At 38.7% G+C, this 20,933-nt stretch overlaps 1 protein-coding gene across 1 annotated transcript in view; it reads left to right on the plus strand.

The window, feature by feature from the left end:
- The window catches only part of LOC139760506 (U3 small nucleolar ribonucleoprotein protein MPP10-like), a 73,078-nt gene that overhangs the window by 3,177 nt on the left and 48,968 nt on the right, over positions 1-20,933 (plus strand). Inside the window, exons 2-5 of the mRNA XM_071683795.1 lie at positions 9,706-9,850; positions 13,652-14,296; positions 15,435-15,686; positions 17,939-18,113. Coding sequence (XP_071539896.1) covers positions 9,706-9,850; positions 13,652-14,296; positions 15,435-15,686; positions 17,939-18,113 — 1,217 coding nt within the window. The remainder of the gene's footprint in view (positions 1-9,705; positions 9,851-13,651; positions 14,297-15,434; positions 15,687-17,938; positions 18,114-20,933) is intronic.

The raw sequence follows: 20,933 nt of genomic DNA on the forward strand, positions 1-20,933 counted from the left end.
CATCCCATTCCTCCCCACTCCCCTTACTTCCATTGTTCTCACCTTTTTCCATTCTGTACTCAGTCTCTCCTGGTACTTCCTCACACAAGTCTCCTTCCCAAGCTCACTTACTCTCACCACCCTCTTCACCCCAACATTCACCTTCGTTTCTGAAAACCCATACAAATCTTCACCTTAGCCTCCACAAAATAATGATCAGACATCCCTCCGGTTGCACCTCTCAGCACATTAACATCCAAAAGTCTGTATTGTTGACTGGTTGGTAAGGTTATTTAATGTATGTATGACTCATGGTGAGGTGCCTGAGGATTGGCGGAATGCGTGCATAGTGCCATTGTACAAAGGCAAAGGGGATAAGAGTGAGTGCTCAAATTACAGAGGTATAAGTTTGTTGAGTATTCCTGGCAAATTGTATGGGAGGGTATTGATTGAGAGGGTGAAGGCATGTACAGAGCATCAGATTGGGGAAGAGCAGTGTGGTTTCAGAAGTGGTAGAGGATGTGTGGATCAGTTGTTTGCTTTGAAGAATGTATGTGAGAAATACTTAGAAAAGCAAATGGATTTGTATGTAGCATTTATGGATCTGGAGAGGGCATATGATAGAGTTGATAGAGATGCTCTGTGGAAGGTATTAAGAATATATGGTGTGGGAGGCAAGTTGTTAGAAGCAGTGAAAAGTTTTTATCGAGGATGTAAGGCATGTGTACGTGTAGGAAGAGAGGAAAGTGATTGGTTCTCAGTGAATGTAGGTTTGCGGCAGGGGTGTGTGATGTCTCCATGGTTGTTTAATTTGTTTATGGATGGGGTTGTTAGGGAGGTGAATGCAAGACTTTTGGAAAGAGGGGCAAGGATGAAGTCTGTTGGGGATGAGAGAGCTTGGGAAGTGAGTCAGTTGTTGTTCGCTGATGATACAGCGCTGGTGGCTGATTCATGTGAGAAACTGCAGAAGCTGGTGACTGAGTTTGGTAAAGTGTGTGAAAGAAGAAAGTTAAGAGTAAATGTGAATAAGAGCAAGGTTATTAGGTACAGTAGGGTTGAGGGTCAAGTCAATTGGGAGGTGAGTTTGAATGGAGAAAAACTGGAGGAAGTGAAGTGTTTTAGATATCTGGGAGTGGATCTGGCAGTGGATGGGAAACATGGAAGCGGAAGTGGATCATAGGGTGGGGGAGGGAGCGAAAATTCTGGGAGCCGTGAAGAATGTGTGGAAGTCGAGAACATTATCTCTGAAAGCAAAAATGGGTATGTTTGAAGGAATAGTGGTTCCAACAATGTTGTATGGTTGCGAGGTGTGGACTATGGATAGAGTTGTGCGCAGGAGGATGGATGTGCTGGAAATGAGATGTTTGAGGACAATGTGTGGTGTGAGGTGGTTTGATCGAGTAAGTAACGTAAGGGTAAGAGAGATGTGTGGAAATAAAAAGAGCGTGGTTGAGAGAGCAGAAGAGGGTGTTTTGAAATGGTTTGGTCACATGGAGAGAATGAGTGAGGAAAGATTGACCAAGAGGATATATGTGTTGGAGGTGGAGGGAACGAGGAGAAGAGGGAGACCAAATTGGAGGTGGAAAGATGGAGTGAAAAAGATTTTGTGTAATCGGGGCCTGAACATGCAGGAGGGTGAAAGGAGGGCAAGGAATAGAGTGAAATGGAGCGATGTGGTATACCGGGGTTGACGTGCTGTCAGTGGATTGAATCAAGGCATGTGAAGCGTCTGGGGTAAACCATGGAAAGCTGTGTAGGTATGTATATTTGCGTGTGTGGACGTATGTATATACATGTGTATGGGGGTGGGTTGGGCCATTTCTTTCGTCTGTTTCCTTGCGCTACCTTGCAAATGCAGGAGACAGCGACAAAAAAAGAAAAATATATGTATATATTATATATTATTTTTTTATATTTTTTTATTATACTTTGTCGCTGTCTCCCGCGTTTGCGAGGTAGCGCAAGGAAACAGACGAAAGAAATGGCCCAACCCCCCCCATACACATGTATATACATATGTCCACACACGCAAATATACATACCTACACAGCTTTCCATGGTTTACCCCAGACGCTTCACATGCCTTGCTTCAATCCACTGACAGCACGTCAACCCCGGTATACCACATCGCTCCAATTCACTCTATTCCTTGCCCTCCTTTCACCCTCCTGCATGTTCAGGCCCCGATCACACAAAATCTTTTTCACTCCATCTTTCCACCTCCAATTTGGTCTCCCTCTTCTCCTTGTTCCCTCCACCTCCGACACATATATCCTCTTGGTCAATCTTTCCTGACTCATCCTCTCCATGTGCCCAAACCACTTCAAAACACCCTCTTCTGCTCTCTCAACCACGCTCTTTTTATTTCCACACATCTCTCTTACCCTTACGTTACTCACTCGATCAAACCATATATATATATATATCTATATATATATATATATATATATATATATATATATATATATATATATATATACATATATATATATATATATATATATATATATATATATATATATATATATATATATATATTATTTTTGTTTATTATACTTAGTCGCTTTCTCCCACGTTAGCGAGGTAGCGCAAGGAAACAGACGAAAGAATGGCCCTACTCACACACATGTATATACATAAACGCCCACACACACACACATACATACCTATACATTTCATATACATACACAGACATATAAATATATACTCATGTACACATCCATACTTGCTGCCTTCATCCATTCCTGTCACCACCCCGCCACACATGAAAATGGCACCCCCCTCCCCTTGCGCGCACACAAGAGGTAGCACTAGGAAAGGACAACAAAGACCACATTCCTTCACACTCAGTCCCTAGCTGTCATGTGTAATGCACCAAAACCACAGCTCCCTTTACACATCCAGGCCCCACAAAACTTTCCATGGTTTACCCCATATGCTTCACTTGCCCTGGTTCAATCCATTGACAGCCCATCGACCCTGGTATACCACATCATTCCAATTCACTCTACTCCTTTCACGCCTTTCACCCTCCTGCATGTTCAGGCCGCGATTACTCAAAATGTTTTTCACTCCATCCTTCCACCTCCAATTTGGTCTCCCACTTCCAGTCTGGTCTCCCACTTCTCCTCGTTCCCTCTACCTCTGACACATATATCCTCCTGGTCAATCTTTCCTCACTCATTCTCTTCATGTGGCCAAACCATTTTGCCCCCTCCCTCACCCTGTGATTCACCTCCGCTTCCATGGTTCCATCCGCTGCCAAATACACTCCCAGATATATAGAACGCTTCACTTCCTCCAGTTTTTCTCCATTCAAACTTACCTTCCAATTGACTTGTCCCTCAACCCTACTGTACCTAATAACCTTGCTCTTATTCACATTTACTCTCAGCTTTCTTCTTTCATACACTTTACCAAACTCAGTCACCAGCTTCTGCAGTTTCTCACCCGAATCAGCCACCAGCACTGTATCATCAGCAAAAAACAACTGACTCGCTTCCCAAGCTCTCTCATCCACAGCAGACTGCATACTTGCCCCTCTTTCCAAAACTCTTGCATTCACCTCCCAAACAACCCCATCCATAGACAAATTAAACAACCATGGAGACATCATGCACCCCTACCGCAAACTGACATTCACTGGGAACCAATCACTTTCCTCTCTTCCTACTTGTACACATACCTTACTTCCTCGATAAAACTTTTCACTGCTTCTAGCAACTCTCTTCCCACACCATATATTCTTAATGCCTTCCACAGAGTATCTCTATCAACTCTATCATATGCCTTCTCCAGATCCATAAATGCTACATACAAATCCATATGCTTTTCTATGTATTTCTCACTCATTCTTCAAAGCAAACACCTGATCCACACATCCTCTACCACTTCTGAAACCACACTGCTCTTCCATAATCTGATGCTCTGTACATGCTTTCACCCTCTCAATCAATACCCTCCCATATAATTTCCCTTATATGTATCATTATGATTACATGAATATCAGCAGACCATGTTTTAGAGTGTTGTAGTTTATTATTACATAAAGCAACAGTAGCAGAATATCTTGAAAAATAGGTTAAAGTGAATGTAAGTAATGGACTTCTGGAAAATCAACAGATCCTATGAAAATCTCTCATGACTTTTTTTAGCAGACAAGAGTTATCTTGGTCTTTAGTGCTTTAGTTGACATATGCTAGTCCCCTTTGTGTAAATGCAAAACCAACATGTCAGCAAACAAATGACACAGGAGGTAATATGATGGTGTATTTCTAATATTTTGATAACTGTTTGACGTTATGTGTGGTGTTTATCGGTTTCATTAATATTTTGCAAGTGTATACCCACTGTCTCCTTAACTAACAATAAAGTACAATACTCCAGAACATGGTCCATAGATATGTCTGCATTATTACTGTTTCGGACATCCAGCGAATTTTGGGATTTTAAGTCTTCGAATCAGTAGTTTAGACACTTTTAAGACCCTTTTCTTTTATACCATATCTCCTGCGAATGATTACTTTCCTAGGAAATTACAATGCTTTTTTCAAAAGATCATTGTATTTTCTAAATCCATTTTGTATGTGACAAGCATTCAGCAGATCACAACTCTGAGTCTTCTGAGTTTAAGTAACGTAAGTACATTGTGCATAGGTTATGACATATTAAGCCCTGGTTAGGTTAGTGTTGTTAGGATAGGTTTGTTAGGTTAGGTTTGGTTTGGTTGAAATTGTGTTTCCAATGGTTTTTGATGACTTTTGAATGTTTCTGACCTTCATTTTATAGGAAATCAAAAATTTTTGTGATTTGCCCCACTCAAAACCCCAGTTCCCACCGTGAATCCCCCATTATCATTGGATAAAGTGGGTGGTATTTTATAAGGTACTGATCTGTGGTAGAAATGAAGGTCAGAATCTTGCAAAACACATCAAAAACATGGAAAAACATAATTTCAACTCCCAAACAGATGGATATCTGAAATGGTAATTTTATTACTTATATCAAAGTGTTTGATACTGTTTTGAAAATTTGATATTTCAGATAATGCTCCACCATTATCTCTGTAATTAAATGAAACCAGTTATGGCACCAGAAACAGAAATAACCACTTCTGTTTATGATGCAGAATAAACTGATACATTACAGTGCCATGAAATTAGGCAGTACTCTTATGACGAATCAACTGAACTTATGAAAGCCTCTTGTTACCTCCTTAGTTTTATTTATATTTTCATTTGTATCATTGAATATTGAATATTCTAGTTGAAATGTATGTCACGTACATTATTAAGCACTTGCGAAATGGTGCTGGATGTCAGCATAATGAGTAACCTTGTGATCCCCAGCATCAGATGAATTTGATGTTGGTGTATAATCTGCTGGTATCCATAAACACTGATGTACAACTCATCTACAGGTAGACTTGAGGATTGGTTTAGTTTTGGCAAAATACATGTGTAATACCATAGAAGACCCAGTCGACTAATAGAATTTGTCTTTATTTGCAATTTATTGCTTTTTCAGTATGTATTTCAATGATCTTGTTTCACAATCTCGATTCTAGAGATGACACTATACTTTGTATTTTATAAAGATTCCCCAGGGAGTTGTATCATCATGCAGTATTTGCTTGGTGTCTTATATATGCAGTTCTGTATCAGTAAATCTAGTTAATTACTTCTTAGACCTGTAAGACATCCATTGAATTATAGTGATATGTTATTGTTGCAGTACCTGTTGATTGTAGCTGAACTATGTACAGTGGCAGTGTGACATGCGTTTGGCATGACTGTCCAATAAAACTCTCAAAATATAAATAGATAAGCAAAATGGTCTCATTAATGATATCGTTTCAAGTAGTAGATTGTTTATGTTGTACCATCACAGGTAAATTTCCCCAAACCTAAAGCATTCCACATGTATTTCCTTGTATATCTTGTATTTAAGGTGTATTTCTATTTAGGAAGACCCTGTTTTTGGTATACAAAACTCTAAGATATGTCAAAAGTTGATGAAACATATCTGAATAACACGGTGTCATCTGGATTACCAAATTGGCCTCCCAAAACAACAAAATGCATTTTGATTACCAAAATATTACAGTAAAGTGAAAAACTACTTTCTTTATGAAACGAGAGTGGCATAAAAGGAATGTAATGTGAGACCTGATTGTACCTAAGGAGAAAAGCGGAAAATAAGTTGACCATATTTATGCTAATATTCTTGTTTCAACCAACAAATATCAAATGGGAGCATGTCTGGATCATTTTAATGATTTCGATGAAAATGGCTCTTAAACCACTATTCCAGACATTTTTAGGGCCCAGTAAGAATATCATTATTGCTCAACACACCAATAGGAAAAGAAGCTTTTGTGCCACCTCCATACTACATCTTTTAGCTTTGAGTTTTATTCCATTTGTCCTGTTAACCATATTTTTTTGTATTTCGAAAAGATGCTCATGATTTACTTTATCAAACTTGTTCAGAATTTTGAAGGCTTGGATTGAGTGTCTGCAAAGTCTTTGTTTTTATAGGGAGAAGGGATCCAATCATTTTGGCCTCTCTTTGTATGCTAGATTTCTAAGGGATGGGATTTATTTTTTCAAACATCTTTGTACTTGCTGTAATTTTTCTTTGTATTTTTTTGTAGTATGGGGACCCAAACTGGACTGCATATTCAAGGTATGGTCTTACAAGAGAATTATAAAACGTGAGAACTGTTTCTGGCGTCTTACAATTTATGTTCCTGGCTATGAAACCTGACATTTGCCTTTTTTTGCTTGCTGCTTGACACCGTTTAGTGTACTTCAGATTGTTGCTCATGAAAACTCTAAGGTCATTTTCTTCATTTACTTTAGTTAGAGGTTTTCAGAATAGTTTGTAGTCATAATGTATATTCTTGTTTCCAAAGTGCATAACTTTACACTTGTCAACATTAAACTTCATTTGCCATTGGTCTGACCACTCTGATAGTAAGTTAAGATCTCTTTGAATCATCTTGCAGTCCTGCCTGTTTACAGCTTTACCTCCTACTTTAGTATCGTCAGCAGATTTGGAGATCTTAGGTATGAGACCGAGGCTGGGTCAATAATGTCTATTATGAAAAGAATTTGGCTTAGGACTGACCCCTGTGGCACATCACTCATTATGTCTAGCCAAGCAGAGGCTTTGCTGTTTAATACTACATGCTGCTTTCTTCCGGTAAGCCAGTCTCTGATCCATGTACAGAGTTCTTCACCGATTCCGTGTGCTTTGAGTTTATGTAAAAGTCTCTTGAGAGATACTTTATCAAAGGCCTTAAGGAAATCTAAATATACTATATTAGATGGTACTTTTTCATCCCAAAGCTGATAAATAACTTTGAAAATTTCCAGCAGATTTGTCGGTCAGGATCTTTTATTGTGGAAACTGTGTTGGTTGTCCGATATAATTTTGTGATTTAGAAATGTGACAGCTTTATCTCGTGATATATCTTCCATTGTTTTATCTAACACTGATGTAAGGCTAATTGGGAGGTATTTCAATGCACATTTTTTTGGTCTCCTTTTTGATAGATAGGAGTAACATTTGCTAACTTCCAGTCAGTTGGCACCTAACCATCCAATAGAGATTTAATGAATATTTTTGGTATGGGTTGTATCAGCTAGCTCCAGACCTTTTTTGAAAATCTTGGAGCTAAGTTATGTGGGCCTGTTGGATTTGTTAGGGCTTAATTGGTCCTGGGTGTTTAAGTACTTCAGTGCTCTTTATTTTTCTAACCTTCAACTCTTTTTCATCAGATCCTTGAAACATTTTCATTTGTTGCAGTTTTCGAGATGTTTCTTCAGTTGTGAATATGGAGTTAATGGGATAATTTAGTATGGCAGCCGTCTCCTTGTCATCAGTAGTTAGTGTGTGATGTTCATTTTGTAATGGTCCAAGTCCTTCTTTTACTTTCTTCATTTGACTTATGTATTTGAAGAATTCCTTGAGATTATTCTTAACTTTCAAAGAAATTATTTTTTTCCTCACATTCATTCTGTCTTAAGACCTTCTTACATTGGGCAGGAGCATTAGGTAGAAGTAGTCAGTAGGAGCTTCAACAAACACTGCCCTAGACTTGCCCTAGGCCAGTGGCCTGTTAAGGGTGGGGCACTAGAGACTAAGAAATGGCACTGAGGGAGTTTCAGAAGGGAACATGTATCAGATATATAGATAGAGGTAGGAAAGGGTGGAAAAAAGAGGATTTTGGAGTGAAGGATGACTGTCCTACAGAAGTAATTGAGATAAATGAAGTACACAAGGCTTGTAATTTTGAAACAGATATGCAAAATGAAATATTGTGTAGGACCATTGAGGAGGCAGTAGATGCAGTCAGAGAGAGGACAATTAACCACTTAACATCCAAGTAGGCTATCCATTTGAACCTTCAAAATCCATATTTTCAGGTTGTTTCAGAAATGTCTTTAACCTTACAGAATCAAAGGTAATCATATAACATTGGAAAAAACTTCATGAGTATTTTTCTTCCATTATTTTCACTAATAATGTGTAGACATTTTGTAGAATTTGAGAACAATGCACTGAAAAGGCTTGAGTGTCGAATGAATTGTCATTGAGCATGTTTTATCTCTTAATTTACTTACATTAAGAGGCTGTTACTGATTATTATTATGTTGTATAGATAATTCTCCTCTTGCTATAATCAGTGTCATTCACTGATATTTTTTTCATAACACAACTATAAAAGTTTGTAAAATTACTGGCCATGCCAGTCAGTGTTAGATGGGCTGTAAAGTTACTGGACATGCCAGTCGAGGTCAGGTGGGCACAGGCAACAGTGCTTCCACTTTTGCTGGAAAACCCATTGCCACGACTTTGTCTGCATTAGAACTCTTTACTCTCTCTTGTTTTTCCCAATAACAATGACCTGGCACCTTTTTCAAAGACAGGTTTTTCACTCCCTTCAAAATTTGTAGATACATTTCCTGGTCACTTCTCTTTTCCTTTCTTTAACCTCTTTATATTTCAGTTAAGGCATGGCCTTTTTGTGGACTTTTGTCCATGACTGGAGCCTCCATAGTAAAATAAAATCTTGTATAACACTGGGTTTTCCACCTTGGAGGATGTGTTATGAAGAATGAAAAACCATATAGAGTGATGTCCGTGTTCCAGGAATTATGGGTGATGAGCACAATGACCAGTGAGACTTATGTTGTCAGTTAGTGAATGTTAAAGATTGAAAGGGCTGATCAAGACTGAATTAGTGGCTGCAGCAAATGAATAAGTTGTTAGTGAGAGGTGAGAAGCATATACCTCACCAGAAGGGAAAGGGGTTATGGTTTTTCACCTTTAGGGGTTGTAGAGATTCACTGGAATCTTGTAGAATGCCACTTTAGAGAATAACTGTCATTTTTCTTCATAATTCACTTTATGTATATCAAAATCAATAATTGAGATTGCTGTGTGTGCCATCAGATATGAACAGATGATGTATGTATCAAGAAATGAAATTGCTAGAGTAAGGTTAAGAGGGACATGCACTCATTCACAGTAACCACCTAAAACAGATTATATAAAATGTATGTTCAGTTATGGTATATTAATTGTTATTAACTTATCAGTTTTGAAACAGCTGGATGTATTTTGATTTTCTGAAAGCATTTTTATCAATACTTTACATGTATCTGAATCCTTGCATGCTTTGATAGTTTGACTTAAAACACAATATTACTGTTTCAGGCCTAATGGTAAACTTCAAGAAGCGTGGTTAGAACAGACAAAAGCTGTGTACGATTTTATAAAGGAAGAAGAAGGTAGACACAACCTTCCTGCACCAGATGATGCACTTCCTCAGCTTTACACAGATGGACTTGATGCTGAACAGGTGAGTGTCAGTGAAGTTCTTTTTTATTGGAGAGAGAATTTCTGCTTTTTCAGACACTGTTTATGGTTATTGTCAATGTAGTCATTGTGCTCAGAACCTGAACAGCCTTCATTGAATCTGTCAAAAGCAGAATTACAAGAAATATCTGAAAGCCTTTATATTCTGCTCCTTGAAATAGATATGGGGGAAATATATCCTGATATTTTTTTATTGTACCTGTTCTTTGTTTCCCTTTTTAAGAGGTAGTGCCAGGAATTAATGAAGCATTGCCTCTTTAGCTCACATCCACTCTCAAGCTGTCATGTATAATGCCCCAAAACCAGAGTCCCTTATCCACATTCTAGTCTCAGGCCTTTCCAAGGTGTCCCCTTACTGCCTCATATACCCTGGTTCAGCCAACTGACGGCATATCACCCTTGTACACCACATTGCTCTGGTTATCTCTATTCCTTGCATACTTCACACCTTCCTGTTCAAGCCTCTGTGATTCAAAGTAGGTTTTATTACATCCTTCCATCTCATCCTCACTCTCATTGTCGTCCTTTTATTCCTTGATTTTGGCATGTGTATCCTTTTACTCTGTCCCTCCTCACTCATTTTATCCATATTTGCAAATCATTTCAGTACACCCTGTTCAGCTATCTTAGACATACTCTGCTTACTACTGTACCTCTCATACCTTGTCATTCCTTACCCAATAAACCTTTCTAACACCACATATCATCCTCAGGCACTTCACTTCTAGTACATCTACCCTTTTCTGTACTTTTGTATTTAGAGCTAATGACGTGACCAGACAGCTCAATCTGGAATGCTGTACCATTAGATATACCCATCTTTATTTGCACAGACAGTGACCTTTCTTTTCACACACTCCTCAGTGTAACCATGATCTTTACTCATTCCCCCGCTTATGTTTCTCTTCAGCTCCCATAGTTCATTCTGTTACCGTGTCCTTTCTCATTTATCTGAAACACTCCACTTCCTCCTGGTTCTATCCATTCAAACTCACACTCAGACCAACCTGTCTTTCTCCCCAGGTAAACCTTATAACCTTGCTTTTATTTACATTATCTCTCAAATTCTTCCCTTTACCCATTCTTCCAAACCTAGATACCAGATTATGCAGTTTCTCATTTGCATCTGCAACCAGAACTGTGATATCTGCAGATAGCAATTGATTCATTTCCCAGGCTACCCTACCCTATCAGACTGCAGATCTGTCATTCACTTGGAGACCCTCCCAAGTACCTCCCTCGCCATCCATAAACAGGTTAAACAACCATAGTGACATCACACACCCTTTTGCAGACCCACTTTCTCCTGGGACTTCTCACCTTCATCCCTCTTTACAGGCCATTCACTCTTTAGACCCTTCCATATTGACGTAGCACACCCTTAATGTAGACCCAGGTTCACCTTTAAACACTCACCTTCCTCATTTTTACTAACTCATGCATCATTACTTTTGATAGAAACTCACTACTTCTCGTAGCTTTCCTCCCCCACCAAACAATGTTTGTTACATAATCCACAGAGCATCTCTGTCAAACCATGAATGCCAAATACAGATCTCTTTCTCATTCTAATGCTCTGTGCCTGTCGTCACCCTCTCATACAGTTTATAAAGTAAACTCAGCAGACTTATACCTCTCTTACTTGAGCATTCATTTTTCTATCCATAGCCTTTACATAATGGCACTGTACTGGCATGTATTCAATCGTAAGGCACTTCACCTTGAGCCACACATTCACAGAAAATCCTATCTAACCTATCAACAACAGTCACTTTCTTTCTTGATGATTTCAGGTGCAGTCCTATCCACTCCTGCCACTTTACCACATTTAATTGTATGTAGAGCTTTCATAACTTCTTTTCTTTGCACCATGATACCTCAGTACACCAGATATCCCTCATCTGCTATCCTGTGATCTAACACATCCAGCAGACCTTCAGAATACTCACTCCATCTCTCCCCCATTGCTCTTTCCACTTCCCTTTCATTCCTCTCACTGATGCCCTTCCCATTTGTTCTCTTGTTCCCCCTTACCCAGTTCACCTTCTCAAGAACAGTATCTTACTTTCCCTGAAGTTTACTGGTACTGTCTTGCCCCATCTCTCATTTACCTTCTATTTCAGCCCCTCTACCTCCCTTTTTACCTCCTGTTTTCAATTTACTTCTCCAAATCATTCACACTCCTCCACAGATATTGCTCATACACCTATCTTTTGTCTTTCATTAAGAACTTCCTTATATCACCACTCATTGTCCTTTCTCAAATGCCTGTATCCCATCATCCTCAAGTCATGCTCTCTACCTAGTTATGTAAACAGTGCTTCCCTAAATCTGTCATTCTTCACCCAACACATCTTGGTATCTTCACACATGAGCCTATTCCTAAGATCACTCACTTTCACCAACTTCTTCCCACCTGTGTTATTTCATGTTTTTCTAAAGCTACTACAGACTTTCACACGTGCTTTTCAGGAAGTGATTAGCCATCTCATCAGCTGCCCCTTTCAGCACATTTACATCCAAGTGTCTCCTCTGTGTGCCTTTCAGTCAGTAGTAGTCCAGTAATGCTTGTTGACCATGATGCTTTATTCTCATGTGAAATAATTTGATTCTAGTGTAATGAATATAAAGTCTTGTTAAGTCTACTCCTGTGAATACTAATTGACGATATGCACAAGAAGACTACTGGAAGGCTTTCTCCCTATTTACACAAAAAATTATATGATTCTGGGGTGATAGATATGGATATGCACAAGAAGAATACTGGAAGGCTCTCTCCCAATGTACTCAGAAAAATTATATGATTCTAGTGTGATAGATATGGGAAACTTCACAATAATATCAGTGAAAAGTAAGAGTGTTATATGGGAAACTTCACAATAATATCAGTGAAAAGTAAGAGTATTTTTAAAGTCCAGTTAGACAGAATAATGTCAACATTTGTGGCCTGGGGTTGCTTGCCTCAGTATCTGCAGACTTCAGAAATGCTGTGGATTATACCATGAAATAAATATGCTTTTAATGAATATGTATGAAATGTATTTGGTCTGTTTGGTTTCCATGCTGGTATTTGGATTTTCTAAGAACAGCCTTGCCAGTCCATAGAACAACAATACAACTTGGTCCCAAGTTGAGCTATTGTGGTAATGATGAAACTACCTTCTGCCACAACCTGTATCCTGTTTTCTTAATTTATGATTCTAAATGTAGGCTGTTCATCTCTTCCATGCTGTTTGTTTTTATTTGCTCATACATGACATAACTAGGCATTCCATCCATATAGAAGAATCTGCAGGATGTAAACAACCTTCTTTCATGAAGGTCTGATGACAAGCCATTGTCAACTTTTCTCTTTCTCCCAAGTTCTGAGAGCACCTTTAATTAATCTTCCTCAAAATACTCATCTCTGAATTTCTGCTTTTCCAGTGCCATCTTTATTGTATATTATTCATATTATTCAGTGTTTGCTTTCTCCTATTTTTTCTCTAGATATGCCTAATGAGGATGGAAAAAAATAAAAGAAGTATGAGACTTACACATAGAGAAAAAAAGATGGGAAAAGCAGTATAGAGTCTGAGATTATGTGGCAGTTTACTAAGTTGCTGCTAAAGAAATGAACTTACTAGGAGAAGGGATAACTATTTCAGTTTTCTATGTATGGTAATGTTTCCTGTGGGCAGCTGATGCCAGTTGGTCTGTGCTCAAGATATTGGTATACTTAATTACAGTACTCTGAATATTGTGTATTATAACTGGTTTCAATGCTGTCTGGTTTTTCTTTCAGATCTGGCAGTTGGTTGAACTACAAAATAAACCTCTCTTGGCTGCTCCAAATAATATCAAGAAACTAGACAACAGAAATCTATGTTTTATGGTGGCCAGACTCTGTAGTTTATTCAAGTATGACAAACTGACTCTGGAACAAAGTGCAAAAAGTGAGGAGTTTGACGCAGAAGGGGATGAAGGTATTGGAGGAAGCAGTGATGAGGACGAACATAGTAACATGGAGGCAGAAGATGTTAAGGATTTGGATATGGGTGGTTCAGGTGATGAAGAGGAACCCGGAATAGATGAAGCTACTTATGAGAAAGATCTCTTTGAAGAACCAAAAGATTCTGAGGAAACAGGATTGAACTGTGAATTTGATGATGACAGTGATAATGAAGAGGACAATTTTGATGAACTGATTGCCCCAGAAGGAAAAGAGTCAGATGAAGATGAGGATAATGATAATGAAAATGTTGAAAATCATAATGCAAAGAAAGTAGAAACTTCTCATAAATTTGGAAAAACTGTGGTTGACACAAAATTCTTTAAACTTCGAGAAAGTGAATGGGTGGCTGACAATGATGCTATTGGCAAGAACTATGATTTAGATTCTGAAGATATAGATTTAATGGCAGATGTATCTGATGGAAGTGAGGAAGAGGTGGATAGCTTTTATCATATATGTTGGTTCCTTCTTTCAAAGCAGGATTGTACATGCATATTCTTTCCCCAAACATTATACATTTTTTTTCATACATATTCGCCATTTCCTGTGTTAGAAAGGTAGCATTAAGATCAAAGAACTGGGCCTAAGAGGGAAAATTCTCTCATGGCCCCCTTCTCTGATCCTTCTTTTGGAAAAGTAAAAATCTGGTGATGCTTCTTAGCCTTTAGTGCCTCTCTCTTAACAGACCTTTGGCAGAGGGCAACTCTAGCACAGTGTTTATTCAGCTGACAATGATGCAGCCTCACCAAATATGACTGTTCATTTGTGGTACCTCAAGCAGGTGGAGTCCAGTTATGTCTGAAGCTTGTTTATGCCTTGCAAATAAGGCAGCCATTTCTACTCCTCGGGTTTAAAATTTGAGGCCCAATACAGTGAATGCTCCACTCTTTATACTGGGGAAATAATTGTCTTGCACTGGCTTGAGATTTTCAGCCTGGTCAAGGAACTCCTTTTGGGTGTCGGAAGAAAAGATTACGTCATTTGCATTATTTCCCTGCAAAAATCGTCCAAATGCCTCTCTCTTCTCTCACTAATAATCTAACTTCTTCATCCCACCACTCACTACCCTTTCTAATCTGCCCACCGCTCACACTTCTCATGCCACAAGCATCTTTTGCACAAGCCATCACTGCTTCCCTAAATACATCCCATTCCTCCCCCACTCCCCTTACGCCCTTTGTTCTCACCTTTTTCCATTCTGTACTCAGTCTCTCCTGGTACTTCCTCACACAAGTCTCCTTCCCAAGCTCACTTACTCTCACCACTCTCTTCACCCCAACATTCTCTCTTCTTTTCTGAAAACCTCTTCAAATCTTCACTTTCAATTAGGTATATATTTATTAAGATCATCTAACTACGTTTCCATTTACATTGGGTGGATTAAGTGCATTCATCTATGCTTATGATCTAGGTAGGCATAAAAGTCAGTTACTTAAGTGTTTGGGGAATAATTTCAAATGTACATCCTGATTTGATTACTGTATACACCATGTAATTATGCAAGATATTGAATATTACTGTCCATCTTTCCAGTTTATCTTTCATTTAGTGTGTATTTTGCTTTCCCATACAGGCAGCTGCTATGTATGATGCTTTTTTTGATGTGCCCAGAGATGAAGTTGTGGAAAACAAAGCAAAGAAGCAGTCAGAATCAAAGAAGCAGTCAGACCTTTTGGATGAAGATGAAATGGAAGATAAAGAGGGTGAGGAGGAGGGCTCAAATGAGTATGAAAGTAAAAGCAATGTAAAAGATGAAAAGTTGGACACTTCAGAATATGAAGAAAAGGGGAATTTTAATCAGCTCTTGGGTGTCCAGAAAAAGGAGGTGGGTGAGGAATACTGATTCTGTTATATACTCTGTTTACTCTGAGATGTTGATTATGTGTAATTCTGTTTTAGATGGTAGTCTTCCATATCGTAGAAAGTATTTAGTTGACTGTCATTCCTGACTTGCTTCTTCTGTTATGTTTCCTGTTTTTTAAAGACATAAGGAAATAGCTATGTTTATTTGATTTTGGTTTGGTTATACTGCACATGGAAGGTTTAGAAAATGATAGACGATAAGCTTTACAACACCTGATTAAAGTTAGCATATTGTGTGTTTAATAGTGAGTGTTGTGTACACTTTAACATTATGATATTTCATTTTCCAAACTGTTCTATACTTAGCCTTTATGATGTTTAACATTTCCAAACTTTCCAATTCATATTCTTTGCTCACTAATTGTGATGAGAGGTATATACAACAACACTGACATGATTATGCAGCTGATATTTTACCATTTATACAAGCTGGTTATCTTTGAGATCATAGGGGTTACAGCTACTAAACCTGAGAGGGCAGATGTACCTTCGCTGCACATGTAAATGCCATTAGATTATGTTTATAGTCACTGACAAAAATCTGTTCCTTTTCCCTTTTTGATACCTAGCCATTGTAAGCAGAAGGATTAGAGCAGTTGTACGTGTTAAATAGCCTCTATGCAGTTGTTTGTAAACCTCCAAACCAAGTTTCTTCTGTGATGTGCACTGAGCAGTGGCTCAAAACTTCGTACTCTTTTTCTGAATCAGATTGTGGAATGAAAATTTTACAGAGTAGACAGAAAGTAAAAGAAGAGTTTGGAAGCTGTTTGCCTGAAAATAGGGATGAATGGAGGGCAGGGAATGCAGAATAGAAAGCCATGAATAGAAGAGTTAAAAGGATGATATACATCTGTAGAAAGAAGACAAATGAGGATCTTTAAGAAGAGAAGTAGGTTTATGGGGGAGGAAGACATTACAAAAGATGTAAGAAGATCAGTGATACTCTTTAGGAATTGAAAAGCTACAGGTATAGATAGAGTGCAGGTGAAATTGCTTTGGAATAGGTTTATGGTAGATATGGAAGATTGGTCAGGTTCCTGACGACTGGGCAAAGGTAGTGATTGTTGCACTGTATGAAAGAAAACAAGGCAAAAGTGAGTGTCAAGATTTATAGAGGAATAAGCTGTCTTAGCATAGTTGATAATTATTGACCACTATAAAAAGATCTGTGAACCCATTGTTGGTGAACAAGGTGAGTGAAGGAAAGGAAGAGAATTTGTAGATAAGTTTTTGCACTTAGATAAGTAGTGGCGAGAGTAACAGAGAAAAAGGTGTTTATATCATTTAGGAATTTAGAAACCATATGATAATGTGAAGAGGAAAGCTCTTTTGGAAGTTTTGATTTTATATGGTGTGCATAAAAGACCTGAATATTCTTAAAAGCCTTTATGTTAGAAATCATGAAGGCTATCTGTTTTTTATAAAAGTGTATGAAATGAGAGTTTAGAAACATTAAGTGTAACAGGGTGGTTATTCCCCTCAGCATGGAATTTTTGAATTCTGCACAGAGGTAGGTAGAGGAAGTTTACAGAAAGATGGATGAAAGCATGTTAGAAATAAGTAGGAAACATTTTCCTCTTCTGTAGATTTATGTTTTCTATTGTTGTGTATTTGCAGGCAGTGAGTAAATGGCTGATTCAAGTCTCCTTTCCTTGTAGGAATGTAATTAGGATTTCATTTCAGCTTGAAGACATTTAGGGAATTGACCTGTGCCATGAATCACACAGCTGTTAATAAAAAGTGCTTTACCTGAGGAGGGAATTCTGAAGGTATCAAGGGCTTGCTTATTGCAGTCTTTCCTGTTACTCCAGTCCTGATCAGTTTCAGTCCATTGGAAATATTTAATGGAAAAATGACTTAATGTGGTTACAGTTTATTGATTCTTCAGTATCAGTATATGCTCCATTATCTTGTAGGTGTCCTGTCAGACTGCTTTGAGTCTTTGATGCTACCTGTGTTGAGTTTTTCCCATCTTTCATGGGTGGAAATTTTTGAAGTTTATGTATACCATGTATTTTGATGGACATGCATGCCTGTGCCTATTAGGGTAAATTCCTTAAGGGAATATGGACTCTAATAAGCCAAAAGTGTCCTCTTATAGTGAGTAACAAAGTAAAATTATAAGGGGTTTATAAACTTCTTGCATATATTGTAGTGCTTCTATAAGAATGTTATATGTCTGTCTTTCCTAAATGTGAAATTCTCTTTTCACAGGCTAAGTCAACATTTGAGAAGGAACAAGAGAAGGCACTGAAAGTGATGGCAACTCTTGAGGACGCAAATATTTCTGAAAAACCATGGTACTTGCGTGGAGAAGTAGTGTCTGTTGATCGTCCAGAAAATTCTGCTTTACAAGAACATATGGAATATGATATAGCTGTCAGACAAAGTGAGTTTATCTTTAGAGGTCAGGTTCATGATACAGTATATATCAATATGCCTTTTATCTGGTGTAGATTCAGTTGCAGAATACTGCAGCTTTCCTTCATTTTTGAGATAAGAACTAGAACAAGTGTGGAGCACTAAGAACTTTGCAGAACTATACTTAATGGGCAGAGAATTGTTGCAGGGTTTAGATACCTTTAAGATTTTTCTTTCCTATTCCAGTATCCCTTTCTGTAGGGCTCACATTGTTGAAGAGGGTGACCACATCTGCATCCATAGGTCAAAAAATGTGGTTATGTGTGTGTTTTTATTGGGATGAGCTCAAGACAAATGGAGGAGTAAGTGTGCTGCATCAGTATAGAAGCTGCATCTAAGGCATGAGGGGGCTTGTGATATGTTAAATCTGTATTTGTAGTGTTGAGGAGATGGGTGTTGTCCTGAATGCATATGAGAGGATTATTTGCACATGCTTTGGGAGCTTCATTTCAGATGGATGTGTGTCTGATGGAGTGATGTTTAAGCCATTGTTGGGAGGGGGTTGCTCAGTGTTGTTCAGGTCATTGTGATGTGTCTTTGTATTTTGTTCTGACTCTGCATGGTGTTCAGGGAAAGATTTTATGATAATCAGTCATTGTGTGACAGGTCTCCACAATGAATGTTTGGGAAACAGCACTGACTGTTACATCTTTTGACTCTTTTAAAGCTATCAGTGACTAGGCCCCTGAAATCTTTGTGAAAATAAATGAATAGACATAAAAGAAGATAGGTACAGTATATAGATAGGAGAGTAAGACAGACATGTAATGTAATTTCGGTAATCAGTCATCATGACAATGAAGGCACAGTACTAATGAGAATACATTAAGTTAAACAGTTATCACTGAATTTTGCACACCATAATCATATATGTAACACTGTCACTCCCTTTGCAATTCCAGGGCATAGATCAGGAACATACAACCTTTGCAAAATCTTTCAGTTGGCTGCAGGTTAAGAGGAAGGTGCAGGTGTTGAAAAGGAAGGCAAATGAGAGCAAGTGTGAGCAAATGTCAGTAAACTTTAGGGAGAATAAAATGTTTTGGTAGGAAGTTAATAGAGAGGAAAAAAGAACAAATGGGAACATCAATGAAAGGGGTTAATTGGGGTGTGGTAACAGGGAGTGATGAGTTGAGATGTAGTGAATATTTTGAAGCATTGTTGAATGTGTTGAATGATAGGGTGGCAGATGTAGGGTATTTAGGTTGGGGAGGTATGGGAAGGAGAGTCATGGATAGTGGTTTGGTGAAGAGAGAAGAGGTGGTGAAAATCTTATGGAAAATGAAATGTGGCAAGGTGGCTGGAGTTGATGGTATTGCAGTATCGCCACTTCCCTGCGTCAGCAAGGTAGTGCCAGGAAACAAGAAAAAAGGCCACATCCGCTCACACTCATTCTGTAACTGTCATGCATAATGCACTGAAACCACAGCTCCCTATCCATATCCAAGCCCCACAGACTTTTCCATGGTTTACCCCCAGATGCTTCACATGCTGTGGTTCAGTCCATTTACAGTACATCAACCCCAGTATACCACATCATTCCAATTCACTCTATTCCATGCACGCCTTTCACCCTCCTGCATGTTCAGGTCCAGATTGTTCAAAATCTTTATCACTCCATCTTTCCACCTCCAGTTTGGTTTCCTGTTTCTCCTTCTTCCTTCCACCTCAGACACATATATCCTCTTTGTCAACCTCTCCCCACTCATTTTTTCCAAATGTCCAAACCACTTCAACACACCCTCTTCTGCTTTCTCAACCACGCTCTTTTTATTACCACACGTCTCTTTTATCTAACTCTCATTACTTACTCGATCAACCCACCTCACACCATATATTGTCATCAGACTTTCCTTTTTCAACACATGCATCCTCCTCTGTACAACACTATCTATGCCCCATGCCTTGCGACCATGTGATATTGTTGGAACTACTAAGCCTTCAAACATACCCATATTTGCTCTCCAAGATAATATTTCCTCTTTCCACACATTTTTCATTGCTCCCAGAGCCTTTGTCCCCTCCCACACCCTAAGGCTCACTTCCGTTTTCATGGGTCTATTGTTTGCCAAGTCCACTCCCAGATATTAAGAACACTTCACTTCCTCCAATTTTTCCCCATTCCAACTTACATCCCAGCAAACTTGTCTCTGTAACTTGGAAATGAAATGTTTGAGGAAAATATGTGGGTTTCACAAACTTGGAAATGAAATGTTCAAGGTCAGTATGTTGTTTGATCAAGTAAGTAATGAAAGGGTAAGAGAGATGTGTGGAAATATAAAGAGTGTGATTAAGAGAGCAGAAGAGGGTGTGTTGAATTGGTTTGGACATATGGAGAGAATGAATGAGGTAAGATTGACAGAGAGGATATATTTGTTAGAGGTGGTGGGAACAAGAAGTGGGAGACCAAATTGGAGGTGGAAGGATTGAGTGAAAAAGATTTTGAGTGATTTGGGCCTGAACATACAGGAGGGTGAGAGGTGTGCAAGAAATAGTGTGAATTGGAATGATGCAGTATACTGGGGTCGATTTGCTGTCAGTGAACTGAACCAGGACATGTGAAACATCTGGGGTAAACCATGGAAAGGTCTTTGGGGCCTAGATGTGGATAGGGAGCTGTGGTTTCAGTGCATTACACATGACAGCTAGAGACTGAATGTGATCAAATGTGGTCTTTTTTGTCTGTTTTTCTGGCGCTGCCTCACTGAAACGGGGTGGTGATGCTGTTTCCTGTGGGGCAGGGTAGCGTCGGGAATGGATGAAGGCAAGCAAGCACGAATACATACAT

Source organism: Panulirus ornatus, chromosome 37 (genome assembly GCF_036320965.1).
Source record: "Panulirus ornatus isolate Po-2019 chromosome 37, ASM3632096v1, whole genome shotgun sequence".
Classification (NCBI taxonomy): Eukaryota; Metazoa; Arthropoda; class Malacostraca; order Decapoda; family Palinuridae; genus Panulirus; species Panulirus ornatus.